General features: G+C 43.6%; 1 protein-coding gene across 1 annotated transcript in view; it reads right to left on the bottom strand.

Annotated features, from left to right (window-relative positions):
* The window catches only part of LOC106582203 (receptor tyrosine-protein kinase erbB-4), a gene marked incomplete at its 5' end in the record, with an annotated part of 240,979 nt that overhangs the window by 83,631 nt on the left and 141,129 nt on the right, over positions 1-16,219 (bottom strand). Inside the window, 3 exons of the mRNA XM_045704751.2 lie at positions 3,433-3,531; positions 4,581-4,703; positions 11,274-11,406. Coding sequence (XP_045560707.2) covers positions 3,433-3,531; positions 4,581-4,703; positions 11,274-11,406 — 355 coding nt within the window. The remainder of the gene's footprint in view (positions 1-3,432; positions 3,532-4,580; positions 4,704-11,273; positions 11,407-16,219) is intronic.

Here is a 16,219-nt window from a genome sequence, read left to right on the forward strand (position 1 = left end):
AGGAAGTGCTATTATTTTGAAATGCCTGTTTTTCCATTGAAAGCCTATCCACCATACAAAGACTTATGACCCAGTTCACGATCCCTATGGCTTCCACTACATGTGGCCAGTCTTTAGGCATTGTTTCAGGCTTTTACTCTGAAAAATGAGGGAGAAACACCACTTTCAATGAGAGGACATTGGAAATTTGCAGACTTGAGTCCTGCGCGTGACCGGGAGCATGCCTTTCTTGTTTTTCCTTTTCTAATGACGAAGCTATTGTCCGGTTGAAATATGATCGATTATTTATGACAAAAACAACCTGAGGATTGATTATAAACATCGTTTGACATGTTTCTACGAACTTTTATGGTACTTTTTAAATTTTTTGTCTGTCTGTTGTGACCGCGCTTTGTTCCAATGGATTACTGAACAAAACGCACCAAAAAAACAGAGGTTTTTGAATATAAAGAGGGACTTTATCGAACAAAATGAACATTTATTGTGTAACACGGAGTCTTGGGAGTGCAACCATACGAAGATCATCAAACGTAAGTGATACATTTTATCACTATTTCGGACTTTTGTTACTCCTCTACTTGGCTGGTTTCTGTTTGTAATGATTTGTCTGCTGGGCGCTGTTCTCAGATAATCACATGGTTTGCTTTCGCCGTAAAGCCTTTTTGAAATCTGACACAGCGGTTGGATTAACAAGAAGTTTATCTTTAAGCTGATGTATAACACTTGTATCATTTATGTATGTTTATTATGAGAATTTCTGTTTTGTTGAGTTTCACGCTCTACATTTCACCGGATGTTGTTTGAGACAGTGGATTACTGAACAAAACACGCTAACAAAACTGAGGTTTTTGGATATAAAGAGGGACTTTATCGAACAAAAGTAACATTTATTGGGTAACTGGGAGTCTTGTGAGTGTAACCATATGAAGATCATCAAAAGTAAGTGATTAATTCTATCGCTATTTCTGACTTTTGTTACTCCTCTACTTGGCTGGTTACTGTTTGTAATGATTTGTCTGCTGGGCGCTGTTCTCAGATAATCGCATGCTTTGCTTTCAACGTAAAGTCTTTTTGAAATCTGACACCGTGGTTGGATTAACAAGAAGTTAATCTTTAAACCGGTGTATAACACTTGTATGTTTAATGATTTTTTATAATGAGTATTTCTGTTTTTGAATTTGGCACTCTGCAATTTCACTGGATGTTGGCCAGGTGGGATGGTAGCGTCCCACACCCCCTAGAGAGGTTAAGCATGCTGACATTTAGTTCTTAATTTGTTTACTGTGAAACAGTAAGATGGTGCCGACAGAAATGGCAGCTCTGCTTCTAGCTCCTTAGCAACTTTGCAGTATTTTTTTGTTTCATCAAGAAGTGAATAGGGAATGTTGTTCCCACTGTGACTATTAAAACCTACCCAAACCAAAAACTGTGTAAAGATGGTGTAACGTTTGTCGTGAGGAATGGACCAAAGCGCAGCGGGTTGAGTGCTCATAATTAACTTTTAATGTGAACACTTATTAACAAACAAAAACAACAAAATGATGAACGACGAAAAAAACAGTCTTGAAGGCAACATACAGCAAAACAAGAACAACCTCCCACAAAACCCCCATGAAAACAAACTCCTAATTATAGGACCTTCAATCAGAAGCAACGATTACCAGCTGCTTCCAATTGAAGGTCCAACCCCAATAAACTAAACTTAGAACTACAATAGACTAGACAGAACATAGAACTATACTAACATAGATCAATACAAAAAACCCTGGAATACATAAACCAAACACCCCTCTACATACACATACAACCCGAACCATATAAAACAAATAACCCCTGCCACGTCCTGACTAAACTACAATAACAAAAATAACCCCTATACTGGTCAGGACGTGACAGTTGGCAGCATTCACACAAAAATGATAGCGTGAACCACCGCATTTAACCACGGCAAGGTGACAGGGAATATGATTGAATGTAAACAGTGCAGTTATGCCCTCCATAAGTCAATCAAACAAGTAAAACTTCATTACAGAGACAAAGTGGAGTCACAATTCAATGGCTCAGACATGAGACATATGTGGCAGGTACTCCAGACAATCACGGATTACAAAGGGAAAACCAGCCACATCTTTCTCACAGACAAGCTAAACACCTTCTTTGCCTGCTTTGAGGATAACACAGTGCCACCAACGTGGCCCGCTCCCGAAAACTGTGGGCTCTCGTTCTCCGTGGCTGACGTAACTCGTTTAAGCGTGTTGATCCTAGCAAGTCTGCCGATGCAGACGGCATCCCTAGCCGTGTCCTCAGAGCACGTGCTGGCTGGGATGTTTATGACAATGTTCAATATCTCCCCATCCCAGTTTGCTGTCCACACTTGCTTCAAGATGTACCCAAGAAAGCAAAGTTAACTGAAATAAATGACTATCGCCCCATAGCACTCACATCTGTCATCATGAAGTGCTTTGAGAGGCTAGTTAAGGATCATATCCCATACACTTACCTGACACCCTAGACCCACTTCAATTTGCTTACCGCCCCAATACAGCCACAGATGATGCAATCACACTGCACACTGCCCTATCCCATTTGGACAAGAGGAATACCTATGTAATAATGTTGTTAATTGACCATAGCTCAGCATTCAACACCATAGTATCCTCCAAGATCATCATTAAGCTTAGGGCCCTGGGTCTGAACCCCACCCTGTGCAACTGAGTCCTGGAATTCCTGATGGGCCGTCACCAGGTGGTGAAGGTGGGAAACAACACCTCCACTACACTGATCCTGAACACAGGGGCCTCACAAGGGTGCGTGCTCAGCCCCCTCCAGTACTCCCGGTTCACCCATGACTGTGTGGCCATGCACACTTCCAACTCAATCATCAAGTTTGCAGATGACACAAACTTTTACACATGCACAGATGACACAAACTTTTACACATGCACCATTGAGAGCATCCTGTCGGGCTGTATCACCGCCTGATACGGCAACCGCACCGCCCACAACCGCAGGGCTCTCCATAGGGTGGTGCGGTCTGCCCAGTGCATCACCGGGGAGACACTGCCTGCCCTCCAGGACACCTACAGCAAAAGATGTCACAGGAAGGCCAAAAAGATCATAAAAGACATAAACCACCCGAGCTACGGCCTGTACACCCCGCTATCATCCAGAAAGCGAGGTCAGTACAGACGCATCAAAGCTAGCACCGAGGCTGTAATCGCTGCCACAGGTGCTTCAACAAAGTACTGAGTAAAGGGTCTATTTTCAATAAATGTGCAATTATAGTGTATTGTGTGTAGATTGATGATTTGATTTAAAAAAAATCAATTTTAGAATAAGGCTGTAACCTAACAAAATGTGAAAAAGTCAAGGGGTCTGAATACTTTCTGAAGGCACTGTATGGGGTCTCTACGGAGCCAGTAAAACACTCACGTCCATGAACTCCACGTTGGCCTTCGGTCCCGTTGCCTCGTTCAGGATCTTGATGGCCACTGGGATCTTCACAGTCTCGCCTTCCGGGACCCAGATACCCTGAAGAGATGAGGGGGGAGAGGGAAGGTAAGTTAGAGGGGTAGAAGAGGGTGAAGAAAGGAGGAGTGAGTTAAAGGGATGACAGAAGAGGACAGAGGGAGGTGGAGGGGGCAGGAGAGGTGAGTTAGACGGAGGGAAAAGGAAAAATGTGTTTAAAAAAAGGGGGAGGAGAGCTGAGTTAGACTGCAGCTGAATCACACAGTCGGACACTGTTTTCTCTAGACATAGTTCAGACCTCTACACTGTGAGACATAGTTCAGACCTCTACACTGTGAGACATAGTTCAGACCTCTACACTGTGAGACATAGTTCAGACCTCTACACTGTGAGACATAGTTCAGACCTCTACACTGTGAGACATAGTTTAGACCTCTACACTGTGAGACATAGTTCAGACCGCTACACTGTGCTACATAGTTTAGACCTCTACACTGTGAGACATAGTTCAGACCTCTACACTGTGCTACATAGTTCAGACCTCTACACTGTGAGACATAGTTCAGACCTCTACACTGTGAGACATAGTTCAGACCTCTACACTGTGAGACATAGTTCAGACCTCTACACTGTGCTACATAGTTTAGACCTCTACACTGTGAGACATAGTTCAGACCTCTACACTGTGAGACATAGTTCAGACCTCTACACTGTGAGACATAGTTCAGACCTCTACACTGTGAGACATAGTTCAGACCTCTACACTGTGAGACATAGTACAGGGCTTGCTCTTGCGTAACAGCAGACCTGACCTGGATGTGCATGTGACCCTTACTATGTGCCTATGGGATTCTCTCTCTCTCTCTCAATTCAATTTAAGGGGCTTTATTGGCATGGGAAACATATGTTTACATTGCCAAAGCAAGTAAACATCTCTCTGTCTGTCTGTCTGTCTGTCTGTCGGTCTCTCTCTCTCATCTCTCTGTCCATTTCTCCCTCCGTCCTCTCTCCCTCTCCCTCCGCTCTCTGTACTTCCACCTTTAAACACCTCCTAATTTCAAATGAGCAAAACAAGTGATTGTGGTATGTGAGTGTATGTGATAAGGTGAAACCTTGTAGACGGTCCCGAAGGCCCCCGAGCCCAGTATCTTGACCCTCTTGAGTTCAGTCTCTTTGAGGATGCGGAGCTGGGCCTGGTTAGGGGCTGTACCACTAGGTGTTAGTGGCTCCACCAGCTGTAGGGAGACACAATCAATCAACTCATCAGTCAATTAGTCAGTCAATTAATTGATCAATCAATCGGCAATATGTTAGTTCCTCACTCCATCAACCAGTCAATTAACCAATCTATCCATCAAGCAATTAAGCAACCAACCAGTCACATCTCCCATGGGCATGGCACTCTTTAAACTTTTACAGAAATTGTATGAAAGAGTAGTTGTTTCATTATCTTTCAAGTGGAGAAGAATGAAGTAGAGGCAGAGAGAGGACGAGGGAGAGAGAGAGGAGGGGAAAGAGAGAGAGAGTGAGAGAGGGAGGAGATGGTGAAAGAGAGAGGATAATAGCGGGAAGGAGGGGTGAGAGATAAAGGGAGAAAGAAAGAAAAAGAAAGATAGATAGGGGAGAGAAAGAGAAAGAGAGTGAGGGACGGAGCGAAGAGAGAGAAAGAGACAGGGGAGGGAGGGAAGAAAGAGAGCGGGAGGGAGAGAGGGAAATGGAGAGAGAGAGAAAGAGAGAGAGAAAGGAGAGAGAGAACGAGTAAATCAGCTCCCTTCTCTCAGCTGTGGCCATGCCCCCCGGCTCATCACTGCTGTCTGATTAAAAAACAATAGCTGTTCTTCATTTAAATGGAATTCTAAATCAGTATCGCATTAGAGCTAAGGAGAGGGGGAATGGGGAATGAGGGGGGTATGGAAAGAGAAAGTGAAGCAGAGTGGGGAAGGAGAGGGGGAGGGAGGAAAAGAAGGATGGAGGAAAGGGGAGAGGGAGAGGGAAAGAGAGGGAGGGCAGGGAAGGTGAGAGGGAAGGAGAGGGGGAAAGAGAGGGGGGAGGAAAAGAGAGTAGAGGGCCACACAAATCCAGTCACCTCTCCGTCGCCCTGGACATCAGGGAGCTGTCCATTACATGAGGTGCTGAATGTGTGGTAGCAAGGACAGGGAGGGAGCTGTCCACCAACCTCCTCTTATCTGTGGTGCTGAAAACTGTGGAAGACTACAAGGACACTACCATTTACTAAGTAGTCTCTACGAGTAGAGTCATTCCCTGCTTGTTACTCCCTAACTGACGTCAAAGCACTAAGGTTGCATCGAGGCAGGTTATACTGAATAAAATAATAGGAAAGAAGTTGGTAGTGTGTGTGTGTGTGTGTGTGTGTGTGTGTGTGTGTGTGTGTGTGTGTGTGTGTGTGTGTGTGTGTGTGTGTGTGTAGGTAACCAAGATAGCACAGTGGGGAGAAGAGGATGGAGAGAGTGTGAGAGAGCAGTAATGTAAGGTATAGTGGAAAAAGCCACAATCTTGTCATTATTGAAACAACTTGTAAAGAGCCTAGTGCACCATCACTTGATGGCACTGTAACTGTATGGTACACTCTAAAAAATGCTGGGTTGTTTGGTTGACCCAACTGCTGGTTTGCAGGGCATTGGGTCACTTTGTTGGGTTCGTTGTGTTCTTTAAAAACTGCTGGGATATTGGGGCTGGGTTATTGAGATATGACCCAGTGGGTTATTGAGATATGACCCATTGGGTCAGATCAGAAGACTGGAGGCATAGTTTAGTAGGGGTGTGACTTTCAGATAGATATTTTTAGCCACCCTTGAGAATAAATGTCATTCATGTTCTGTTGTATAGCTATCACAACAACAACCAAAAATACAGTGTGCAGGTGTGGTTGGTAGCCCAAGGGCTTCTATAGAAACCACACCACAAAAAACGATATACCACACACGTGTACAAAAAGAATTAAAACAGATAACAAAACCTACTAATCATAAAGGTACAAATGAACTGATAGGCCATCACAATTTATTTTTAAACAGTATATGTTTTGTTTAAATGTGTGTGCACATGTGTGGATGTGAGTGTAAATTGAGCTATATGGAGGAGATTACTGAGTAGTTTGGTTCATCAGACTGACCCCCAGTCTACGCTTAAAGTTATTGAGGGAAAATCAGGTTTTGGCAAATCCAGAGTATGGTACTGTACCTCTGCATCTGATAGAGAATTGACTATGTGAGGTGCGGCAGTGGGGAGGGTGAAGGTTATCACAGTGCCTTGTGATATATAGATAGATTTCAGAATGAACCTGGAAGAATCCATTGAAAGGTAAACTGTCTGGGAGGTATGAGTATTTGTAGATGAAAATACATAACTGGCGTAAAAAAGACAAGATATTGAGTTTCTTAAACAAAGGTGCAGATGGAGCCAGGTAATTAGAGGAGGTGGCTAGTCAAGCAATTCTTTTTTAATGATGAGTATTTTGAGCAAGTAGCAGGCACATGTAGTGGCCCATTATAATACTACAGTAAATTAGATATGGGTAAATTAAACAAGACCCAGCTTCTAGGTCAACACAGGATGAGTGTAAAAAAAAAAAAAAAATTGAAGGATAAATTAACCCATATTTGGGTAATCCCAACAACCGAACTGGCTGGGTCAAAATAACCCAATGTATGTTCTGTTCAATATTTACTCAGTGATGGGTTACCAAATAACCCAAATTGGATTGTCTTTAATCCAGCATTTTTTAGAGTGCAGTACATCCAGGCTTTTTCACTACACTATGTGGTGTTGAGAGCTTTAATGGAACCTGCACCTACTGTCTGTTAACACAGAGTACACTCTTCTCTTCTCCTCTCCTCCCCTTTCCTCTCATCCCCTACTCTCTTCTCCTACACGGTGATAGAGTGAATGCCTGTCTGTCTTTCTGTCTGTCCTCTCTGCAGGCAGCACTCAGAGTGAGGAAGCGCTACACTGCCCTCAACATTAGCAATAGAACAGGACACATACAGTTAAAGTCGGAAGTTTACATACACCTTAGCCAAATACATTTAAACTCAGTTATTCACAATTCCTGACATTTAATCCTAGTAACAATTCCCTGTTTTAGGCCAGTTAGGATCACCACTTTATTTTTAGAATGTGAAATGTCAGATTAATAGTAGATAGAAAAGTTTAAATAAATCCTTCTTTCTTTCATCACATTCCCAGTGGGTCAGAAGTTTACATACACTCAATTAGTATTTGGTAGCATTGCCTTTAAATTGTTTAAATTGGGTCAAACGTTTTGGGCAGCCTTCCGCAAGCTTCCCACAATAAGTTGGGTGAATTTTGGACCATTCCTCCTGACAGAGCTGGTGTAACTGGGTCAGGTTTGTAGGCCTCTTTGCTCGCACACACTTTTTCAGTTCTGCCCACAAGTTTTCTATAGGACTTAGGTCAGGGCTTTGTGATGGTCACTCCAAATCCTTGACTTTGTTGTCCTTAAGCCATTTTGCCACTACTTTGGAAGTATGCTTGGGGTCATTGTCGTTTTGGAAGACCCATTTGCGACCAAGCTTTAACTTCCTGACTGATTTTTTGAGATGTTGCTTCAATATATCCACATCATTTTCCTCCCTCATGATGCCATCTATTTTGTGAAGTGCACTGCCACAACATGATGCTGCCACCCATGTGCTTCACGGTTGGGATGGTGTTCTTCGGCTTGCAAGCCTCCCCCTTTTTCCTCCAAACATAACGATGGTCATTATGGTCAAACAGTTCTATTTTTGTTTCATCAGACCAGAGGACATTTCTCCAAAAAGTACGATCTTTGTCCCCATGTGCCGTTGCAAACCGTAGTCTGGCTTTTTTATGGCGGTTTTGGAGAAGTGGCTTCTTTCTTGCTGAGCGGCCTCTCAGGTTATGTCGATATAGGACTCGTTTTACTGTGAATATTGTCACGTTCACTATTTTCAAACTCCCTGTCATATATCAGCCAAGGCGCAGCGTTCCGGTAATTCCACATTCTTTATTTGAAGAAAACCGAACAAAACAATAAACAGGTAAACAGAAAGAAATGTGACACAACTGTGGCGCACACAAAACCCTCACAGAAACAATAGTTACCCACAAACATAGGTGGAGAAAAGACTGCCTAAGTATGATTCCCAATCAGAGACAACGATAGACAGCTGCCTCTGATTAGGGACCATACTCGGCTAAACACAAAGAAATAGAAAACATAGAATGCACACCCCATGTCACACCCTGACCTAACCAAACAGAGAAATACGGCACTCTCAGGTCAGGGCGTGACAGATATAGATACTTTTGTACCTGTTTCCTCCAGCATCTTTACAAGGTCCTTTGCTGTTTTTCTGGGATTGATTTGCACTTTTCGCACCAAAGTACGTTCATCTCCGGGAGATGAAGGCACAGTCAACTTAGTGTATGTAAACTTCTGACCCATTGGCATTGTGGTGCAGTGAATTATATGTGAAATAATCTGTCTGTAAACAATTGTTGGAAAATGTGTATGTAAACTTCCGACTTCAACTGTATGTATCAGGCATCTCACAGTATGTAGCTACTAGCTACAGTACTGAATGCGACTAAAATATGAACCCAAAACATGGCTAGTATACTGAAACTCAATTACAGTGAAACTGAATGATAGGCTGCCTGTTAATGTTATTTCACAGTCATCTTTATAACTAATATCATCTATCTCCTATCACATGTACAGTACTGGTGCTCTTTGCAGACATGCAGACCTGGCAGTGGTTCTGTCCTAGAATAAGGTTCCATTAGGGACTTACCCATCTCTTCTCTATCCTATCCATTCATTCTGATCAGACGAGGGAGAGGGGGGAGACAATGCTCTTGATATTTCATTAAGAGTTCCAAATGCAGACAGAACGCTTCCTGATTGGGGTCGCCTGGCAGGGAGTGGAGCAAGGCAGGCTGGGATATTCATTAAGATGGATGTTTTGAGGGGATGAGAGATCTGCGCTCTGCTCCCCACCTCCCTGCCTGTTTGGGCTGCGTAATGGTCCCCTATTCCCTACATAGTACACTAGTTTTGACCAGGGTGTAGCCTGAGGATGCATCCAAAATGGCAGCCTATTTATTGTATAGTGGACTAGATTTGTAGGGAATAGGGTGCCATTTGGGATGCAGCATGATGAGAGAATAAAAGGTTTCTGTTATCCAGATGACATGAGTACAGCCTGAGCTGCATCCCAAATGGCAACATGTTCCCCTACAAGCCCTGTTCAAAAGTAGTGCACTATGTAAGGAATAGGGGGCCATTTGGATGCAGCCTGACATCTGTCTATTCCATTTGATGGATGAGCTGCCTAATTATCCAAAGAGAAAGTGACAGGAGACAGTGCTGCTGTCCTGCTACAGAGTCAGGAGGAAGCAGGGAGCATTGTTATGCATAGGCTTGTGTGTGTGTGTGTGTGTGTGTGTGTGTGTGTGTGTGGTGTGTGTGTGTGTGTGTGTGTGTGTGTGTGTGTGTGTGTGTGTGTGTGTGTGTGTGTGTGTGTGTGTGTGTGTGTGTGTGTGTGCATGCATGCATGTGTGTGATCCTCTCATGTTAGCCTGTATTCTAAGACAGTGTTTTGTAATGCTGGTCAGGCGCAGATACTCTGTAGAACTCAGATACAACAGGACATAGCTACCTCTAAATAAAAGTCATGTTGTAATACAGTAATGGCTGTTGTGTTCACGTTTTTAGACGAGGTACAGTACAGTGGCATAATGTTCTATAAAAGCAGTGCAACAAGATGATTGAGATTTTAATAAGGTGTGATTGTATTTGTGTTGCTTTGTGTTGCCTGGTTCAGAGTCAGGTCAATATGAGTACTGATGATATTTTTGTGCATAACGTCCGTTCCAGAAAAGTACTGTACAGCCAAATAATAATTATTGACTCTGGGTTGAAGCTCTGGTATTCTAAACATTAACAAAGGAGAGGAGGGAGCGAGGAGGGAAAGAGGGAGGATGGAGAAAGGAGAGGGAGAGAGGTAAGAGAGTAGTGGGAGAGAGGATGGAGAATGGGGAGAGAGGAGGGAGAGGGGACGGAGAGAGGAGAGGGAGAGAAGACAGAGTGGAGGGAGAGAGGATGAAGAGATGAGGGAGAATGGCAACAGAGAGAGAGAAAGAGGGAGAGAGAGAGAGAAAGAGGGAGAAGGGGGAAAGAGGACGTAGAGAGGAGGGAGAGAGAAGGTAGAGAGGAGGGAGAGAGGACAGAATAGATAAGGGAGAAAGGCCACAGAGGAGAGCAAGAGAGAGAGAGAGAGAGGATATGACAGAGAGAGGAAGAAGAGAAGAGGGAGAGAGGCCACTCTCCTCTGTGTTCTCACAGCCTCTGGTGGCCCTCACCTATAACAGAGCACATCACATGCCACGAGAGAGATTGGCACTACTGGCGCTGTGTTATTACAGCTCTTCATAAAGCAGTGAGTGAAAGTAAGTCCATCACACTAAGATTAGGATGTAGGATGATGGTGAACTCTGGAACTGAAACTTCAAAACTAATCATTGCAAAGTCTTTGTACTGTAAACTCGTGCTGCGTCCCAATTGGCACCCGGTACCCTATATTTTGACGAGAGCCCAATGGAAGGTTTGTCTATGATCCACATCTCAAGATGTCCTTACCCTGTCCTGTCTCCAGAAAGCTTGAAGTACATACCTCTATCCTTGATTATCACATCCACATTCCAAACTTTGTCTCCAGGTGTGTGTGTGTGTGTGTGTGTGCCTGTGCGTGTGTGTGACTTGCGCGTGTGTTTGGTGTGTGTGTATTCACACTTCATACCTCTGTCTCGAGGAAGCGTCGCAGGGCTCTCTTCTTCTTGATGCTCTTCCTGCGGACGGACACGGCTACGCTCAGAGCCACGATGACCACCACGAAGAGGCCACCTATCACCCCGGCTGCAATCAGGGGAGTCCTGAGGGAGAGAGATGTGAGATAGGGCCACAGTATTAGATACTAGCTATTTGTTTTCTTTAAAATAGTTTAGCTGCTCTTGATTTACCTATTATTGGCTTGTACAATGAAACCAATGGACTAGTTTGTCCAACTAGCAGGTCAAGCAGGTTTAATCAAATGCTACAAATATTTGAAAGGAAACAAACATTATTTGAAACTAGATCTGATTAGCACTTACTCCAGAGGTCACAACAGACTTGGCTGACTAGAGCTTGGGACAATTCTTACTTAGCTTACAACAACCTTTGACAAAATACATGATCTAGCATCTGCAGGTGTCCTGTTACAATGTTAGGCAGTTAGTTCAAAGAAGGGAAAGAAATGAAAGTCAGGACATTTTTCTAATTGAATAAAAATAATATATTCCATTCAGCATGTGTGATCAGCACTTCTCATGATCTCTCCAACCCTCTACACCCCAACCTGTCTGCCTGCCTGCCTGCCTGTCTGTATGTCTGCGCTGAGTGCTGGGAACTTTGGGTTACGTCCCAAATGGCACCCTACTCCCTGCATAGTGCACTACTTTTGACCATACCCCTATGGACCTGGTCAAAAGTGTATACAGGGAATAGAGTGCCATTTAATACGCATACACAGTATACTGTAGGTGAGAAGATGAAATGGTGTGTCTGAGTGAATAGGCCCTATTCTCTATCTTAATAAAAAGGGCTCATTTGGCAGAACAGAACAGAGCAGAGTGGCGGCGTCAGCACACTCCAGTCGTGTTTAACATCAGCAGGAAAGCTATCAGCCACCTGGTACATCACAGTCCCATTACATGTTATCACACTCAGCTCACTTCATCTGGAATCACATGAAACACCCCCCAATCTTTCGGTCATCGGGTGCCTCCCAAATGGCTCCTCTATTCCCTACTGTACGTAGTGCGATACATTTGACCACGGCACATAGGGGATAGGGTGCACCTGCTCGTTCTCCCAGCTCCACCTCTCTCCTACACAATATTACAGGGATGGATTTACTGTAGTAAGGGACTACATGATGATTTGTGGAGGAAGTAACTTCAAGAGACATAGTTGTAATTTGTAGGAAAGCATAGGCATACTCATAGTAAACATTTGTAGAGACATGCCCAAATGGAGAATGGGGTAATAAGTAAAAAACAGACATGAGAATGTGTGGAGTGACATCCTCTTTCTCACCTCTTTCTATTTTGAGCCAATATGACAATCAGTGTGTGTGTGTGTGTGTGGATAGAAGATTTGTGAGTTAATGTGTGCGTGCCTGAGTGCGTGCCTGAGTGCGTGTGTGTGTGTGTGTGTGTGTGTGTGTGTGTGTGTGTGTGTGTGTGTGTGTGTGTGTGTGTGTGTGTGTGTGTGTGTGTGTGTGTGTGTGTGTGTGTGTGTGTGTGTGTGTGTGTGTGTGTGTGTGTGTGTGTGTGTGTGTGTGTGTGTGTGTGTGAGAGAGAGGGTCAAAACGCAGAGAGTGACAGAGTGCAGATGACTGTCTAGTCTCTATTATATGAGACAGCCTTACACAGCAGCCTGTGGCAAGGAGTAGGAAGGAAAGAAGAAGAGGATTGAAACAATGTCAGATCAGCTGTGGAACCCAATGTACAGTGGAAGTCGGAAGTTTACATATACTTAGGTTAGAGTCCTTAAATCTCGTTTTTCAATCACTCCACAAATATCTTGTTAACAAACTATAGTTTTGGCAAGTCGGTTAGGACATCTACTTTGTACATGACACAAGTCATTTTTCCAACAATTGTTTACAGATTATTTCACTTACAATTCACTGTATCACAATTCCAGTGGGTCAGAAGTTTACATACACTAAGTTGAGTGTGCCTTTAAACAGCTTAGAAAGTTCCAGAAAATGATGTCATGGTTTAGAAGCTTCTGATAGGCTAATTGACATAATTTGAGTCAATTGGAGGTGTACCTCTGGATGTATTTCAAGGCCTACCTTCAAACTTAGTGCCTCTTTGCTTGACATCATGGGAAACTCAAAATAAATCAGCCAAGACCTCAGAAAAAAAATTGTAGTCCTCCACAAGTCTGGTTCATCCTTGGGAGCAATTTCCAAATGCCTGAAGGTACCACGTTCATCTGTACAAACAATAGTACGCAAGTATAAACACCATGAGACCAAGCAGCCATCATTCGGCTCAGGAAGGAGACGTGTTCTGTCTCCTAGAGATGAACGTACTTTGGTGCGAAAAGTGCAAATCAATCCCAGAACAACAGCAAAGGACCTTATGAAGATGCTAGAGGAAACAGGTACAAAAGTATCTACATCCACAGTAAAACGAGTCCTATATCGACATAACCTGAAAGGCCGCTCAGCAAGGAAGAAGCCACTGCTCCAAAACTGCCATAAAAAAAGCCAGACTACGGTTTGCAACGGCACATGGGGACAAAGATCGTACTTTTTGGAGAAATGTCCTCTGGTCTGATGAAACAAAAATAGAACTGTTTGGCCGTAATGACCATCGTTATGTTTGGAGGAAAAAGGGGGAGGCTTGCAAGCCAAAGAACACCATCCCGACCGTGAAGCACATGGGTGGCAGAATCATGTTATGGGGTGTTTTGCTGCAAGAGGGACTGGTGCTCTAGATGGAATCATGAGGTAGAAAAATGTTGTGGATATATTGAAGCAACATCTTAAGACATCAGTCAGGAAGTTAAAGCTTGGTCGCAAATGGGTCTTCCAAATCGACAATGACCCCAAGCATACTTCCAAAGTAGTGGCAAAATGGCTTAAGGACAACAAAGTCAAGGTATTGGAGTGCCCATCACAAAGCCCTGACCTAAGTCCTATAGAAAATGTGTGGGCAGAACTGAAAGAGTGTGTGTGAGCAAGGAGGCCTACAAACCTGATTCAGTTACACCAGCTCTGTCAGGAGGAATAGGCCAATATTCACCCAAATTATTGTGGGAAGCTTGATGAAGGCTACCCGAAACGTTTGACCCAAGTTAAACAATTTAAAGGCAATGCTACCAAATACTAATTGAGTGTATGCAAACTTCTGACTCATTGGGAATGTGATGAAAGAAATGAAAGCTGAAATAAATAAATCTCTCTACTATTAATCTGACATTTCACATTCTTAAAGTAAAGTGGTGATTCTAACTGACCTAAGACAGGGACATTTAATAGGGTACAATGTCAGGAATTGTGAAAAACTGAGTTTAAATGTATTTGGCTAAGGTGTATGTTAACTTCCGACTTCAACTGTATGTCTGAGCTCTGAGAGGCTTTGTCTTCTCAACATTGGCCGCAAGCGTTTATAAGCTGCCTTTCTATTCTGCTCAGTTAAACCATAGCTTCTCTAAAACATGTTCCAAAGCAACTTCACCAACTTGGCATGTTACTATCACAGTCACATAGTTCTATCAGGGTATTCTCTGTTACTCTGCTGTCAACATACTGTATGTACGAAGGCTTTTCCACACAGTCTAGGAACTTTATCTGTTTACTAGCACTTCTCCTCATCCACCTTCACCCCTCCTCCTCACCCTACCTTCACCTTTCTTCCTCCTCACCCCATCTTCACCCCATAGCCTCTCCCTATCTCCCATCAGCAGCTCTCCCTGACATTCTCCCCTCATTGCCTCAGATAGAAGAGAAGTGGATCAGATAGTAGAGTAGTGAATCAGATAGAAGAGCATTGAATCACATAGAGTACTGAATCAGATAGTAGAGTACTGAATCAGATAGTAGAAGTGAATCAAATAGTAGAGTAGTGAATCAGATGGAAGAGTAGTAAATCAGATCGTCAGTAGATAGTAGAGTAGTGGATCAGTGGAGAGTGAGACCCAGGCTACTGCAGGCTCTTTCTGTGCCTCAAATGGCAACCTAATCCCTATATAGTGACCATAAAGCTCTGGTCAAAAGTAGTGCACTATATAGGGAATGGGGTGCCATTTGAGATGCAGCTTGGAATGAATTAGCAGTCATTACCGTCTCTCTCTCTCTGCTCTTACACAGCTCCATTCAGCTCAGCTCAGCTCTGCCTTGAGATCAGGATGCTTTGGCCAAGTAGTGTGTTTTTCCACTATGCCTTTGTTTCGGTCTTCATTTTTAAGCCAATTTGGCATCTTTCTTCTGTGCTGTGCTGTTTCTTTCTAAGCATAGTCCTATAGGGGGAAGCTGTTCTATTAGGCCTTTTGAATGATGTGTTCTGTCCTTCTGTTCTCTTCTGTTCTTCCTTTTTGTTTCCTCTCACTATCTCAACCCCATCTCAATTGGGTTGAGGTCGGGTGATTGTGGATGCCAGGTCATCTGATGCAGCACTCCATTACTCTCCTTTGTCAAAAAGCCCTTACACAGCCTATAGGTGTGTTTTGGGTCATTGTCCTGTTGAAAAACAAATGATAGTCCCACTAAGCGCAAACCAGATGGGATGGCATATCTCTGCAGAATGCTGCGGTAGCCATGCTGGTTAAATGTCCCTTGAATTCTAAATAAATCACAGACAGTGTCACCAGCAAAGCACCCCACACCATCACACCTCCTCCTCCATGCTTCATGGTGGGAACCACACATGCGGAGATCATCCATTCACCTACTCTGCGTCTCACAATGACATGGCGGTTGGAACCAAAAATCTCAAATTTGGACTCATCAGACCAAAGGACAGTTTTCCACTAGTCTAATGACCATTGCTCGTGTTTCTTGGCCCTAGCAAGTCTCTCTTCTTATTGGTGTCCTTTAGTATTGGTTTCTTTGCAGTAATTTTGACCATGAAGGCCTGATTCACGCAGTCTCCTCTGAACAGTTGATGTTGAGATGTGTCTGTTACTTGA

The sequence above is a fragment of the Salmo salar genome, chromosome 21 (genome assembly GCF_965601325.2).
Source record: "Salmo salar chromosome 21, fSalSal1, whole genome shotgun sequence".
Taxonomy (NCBI): domain Eukaryota; kingdom Metazoa; phylum Chordata; class Actinopteri; order Salmoniformes; family Salmonidae; genus Salmo; species Salmo salar.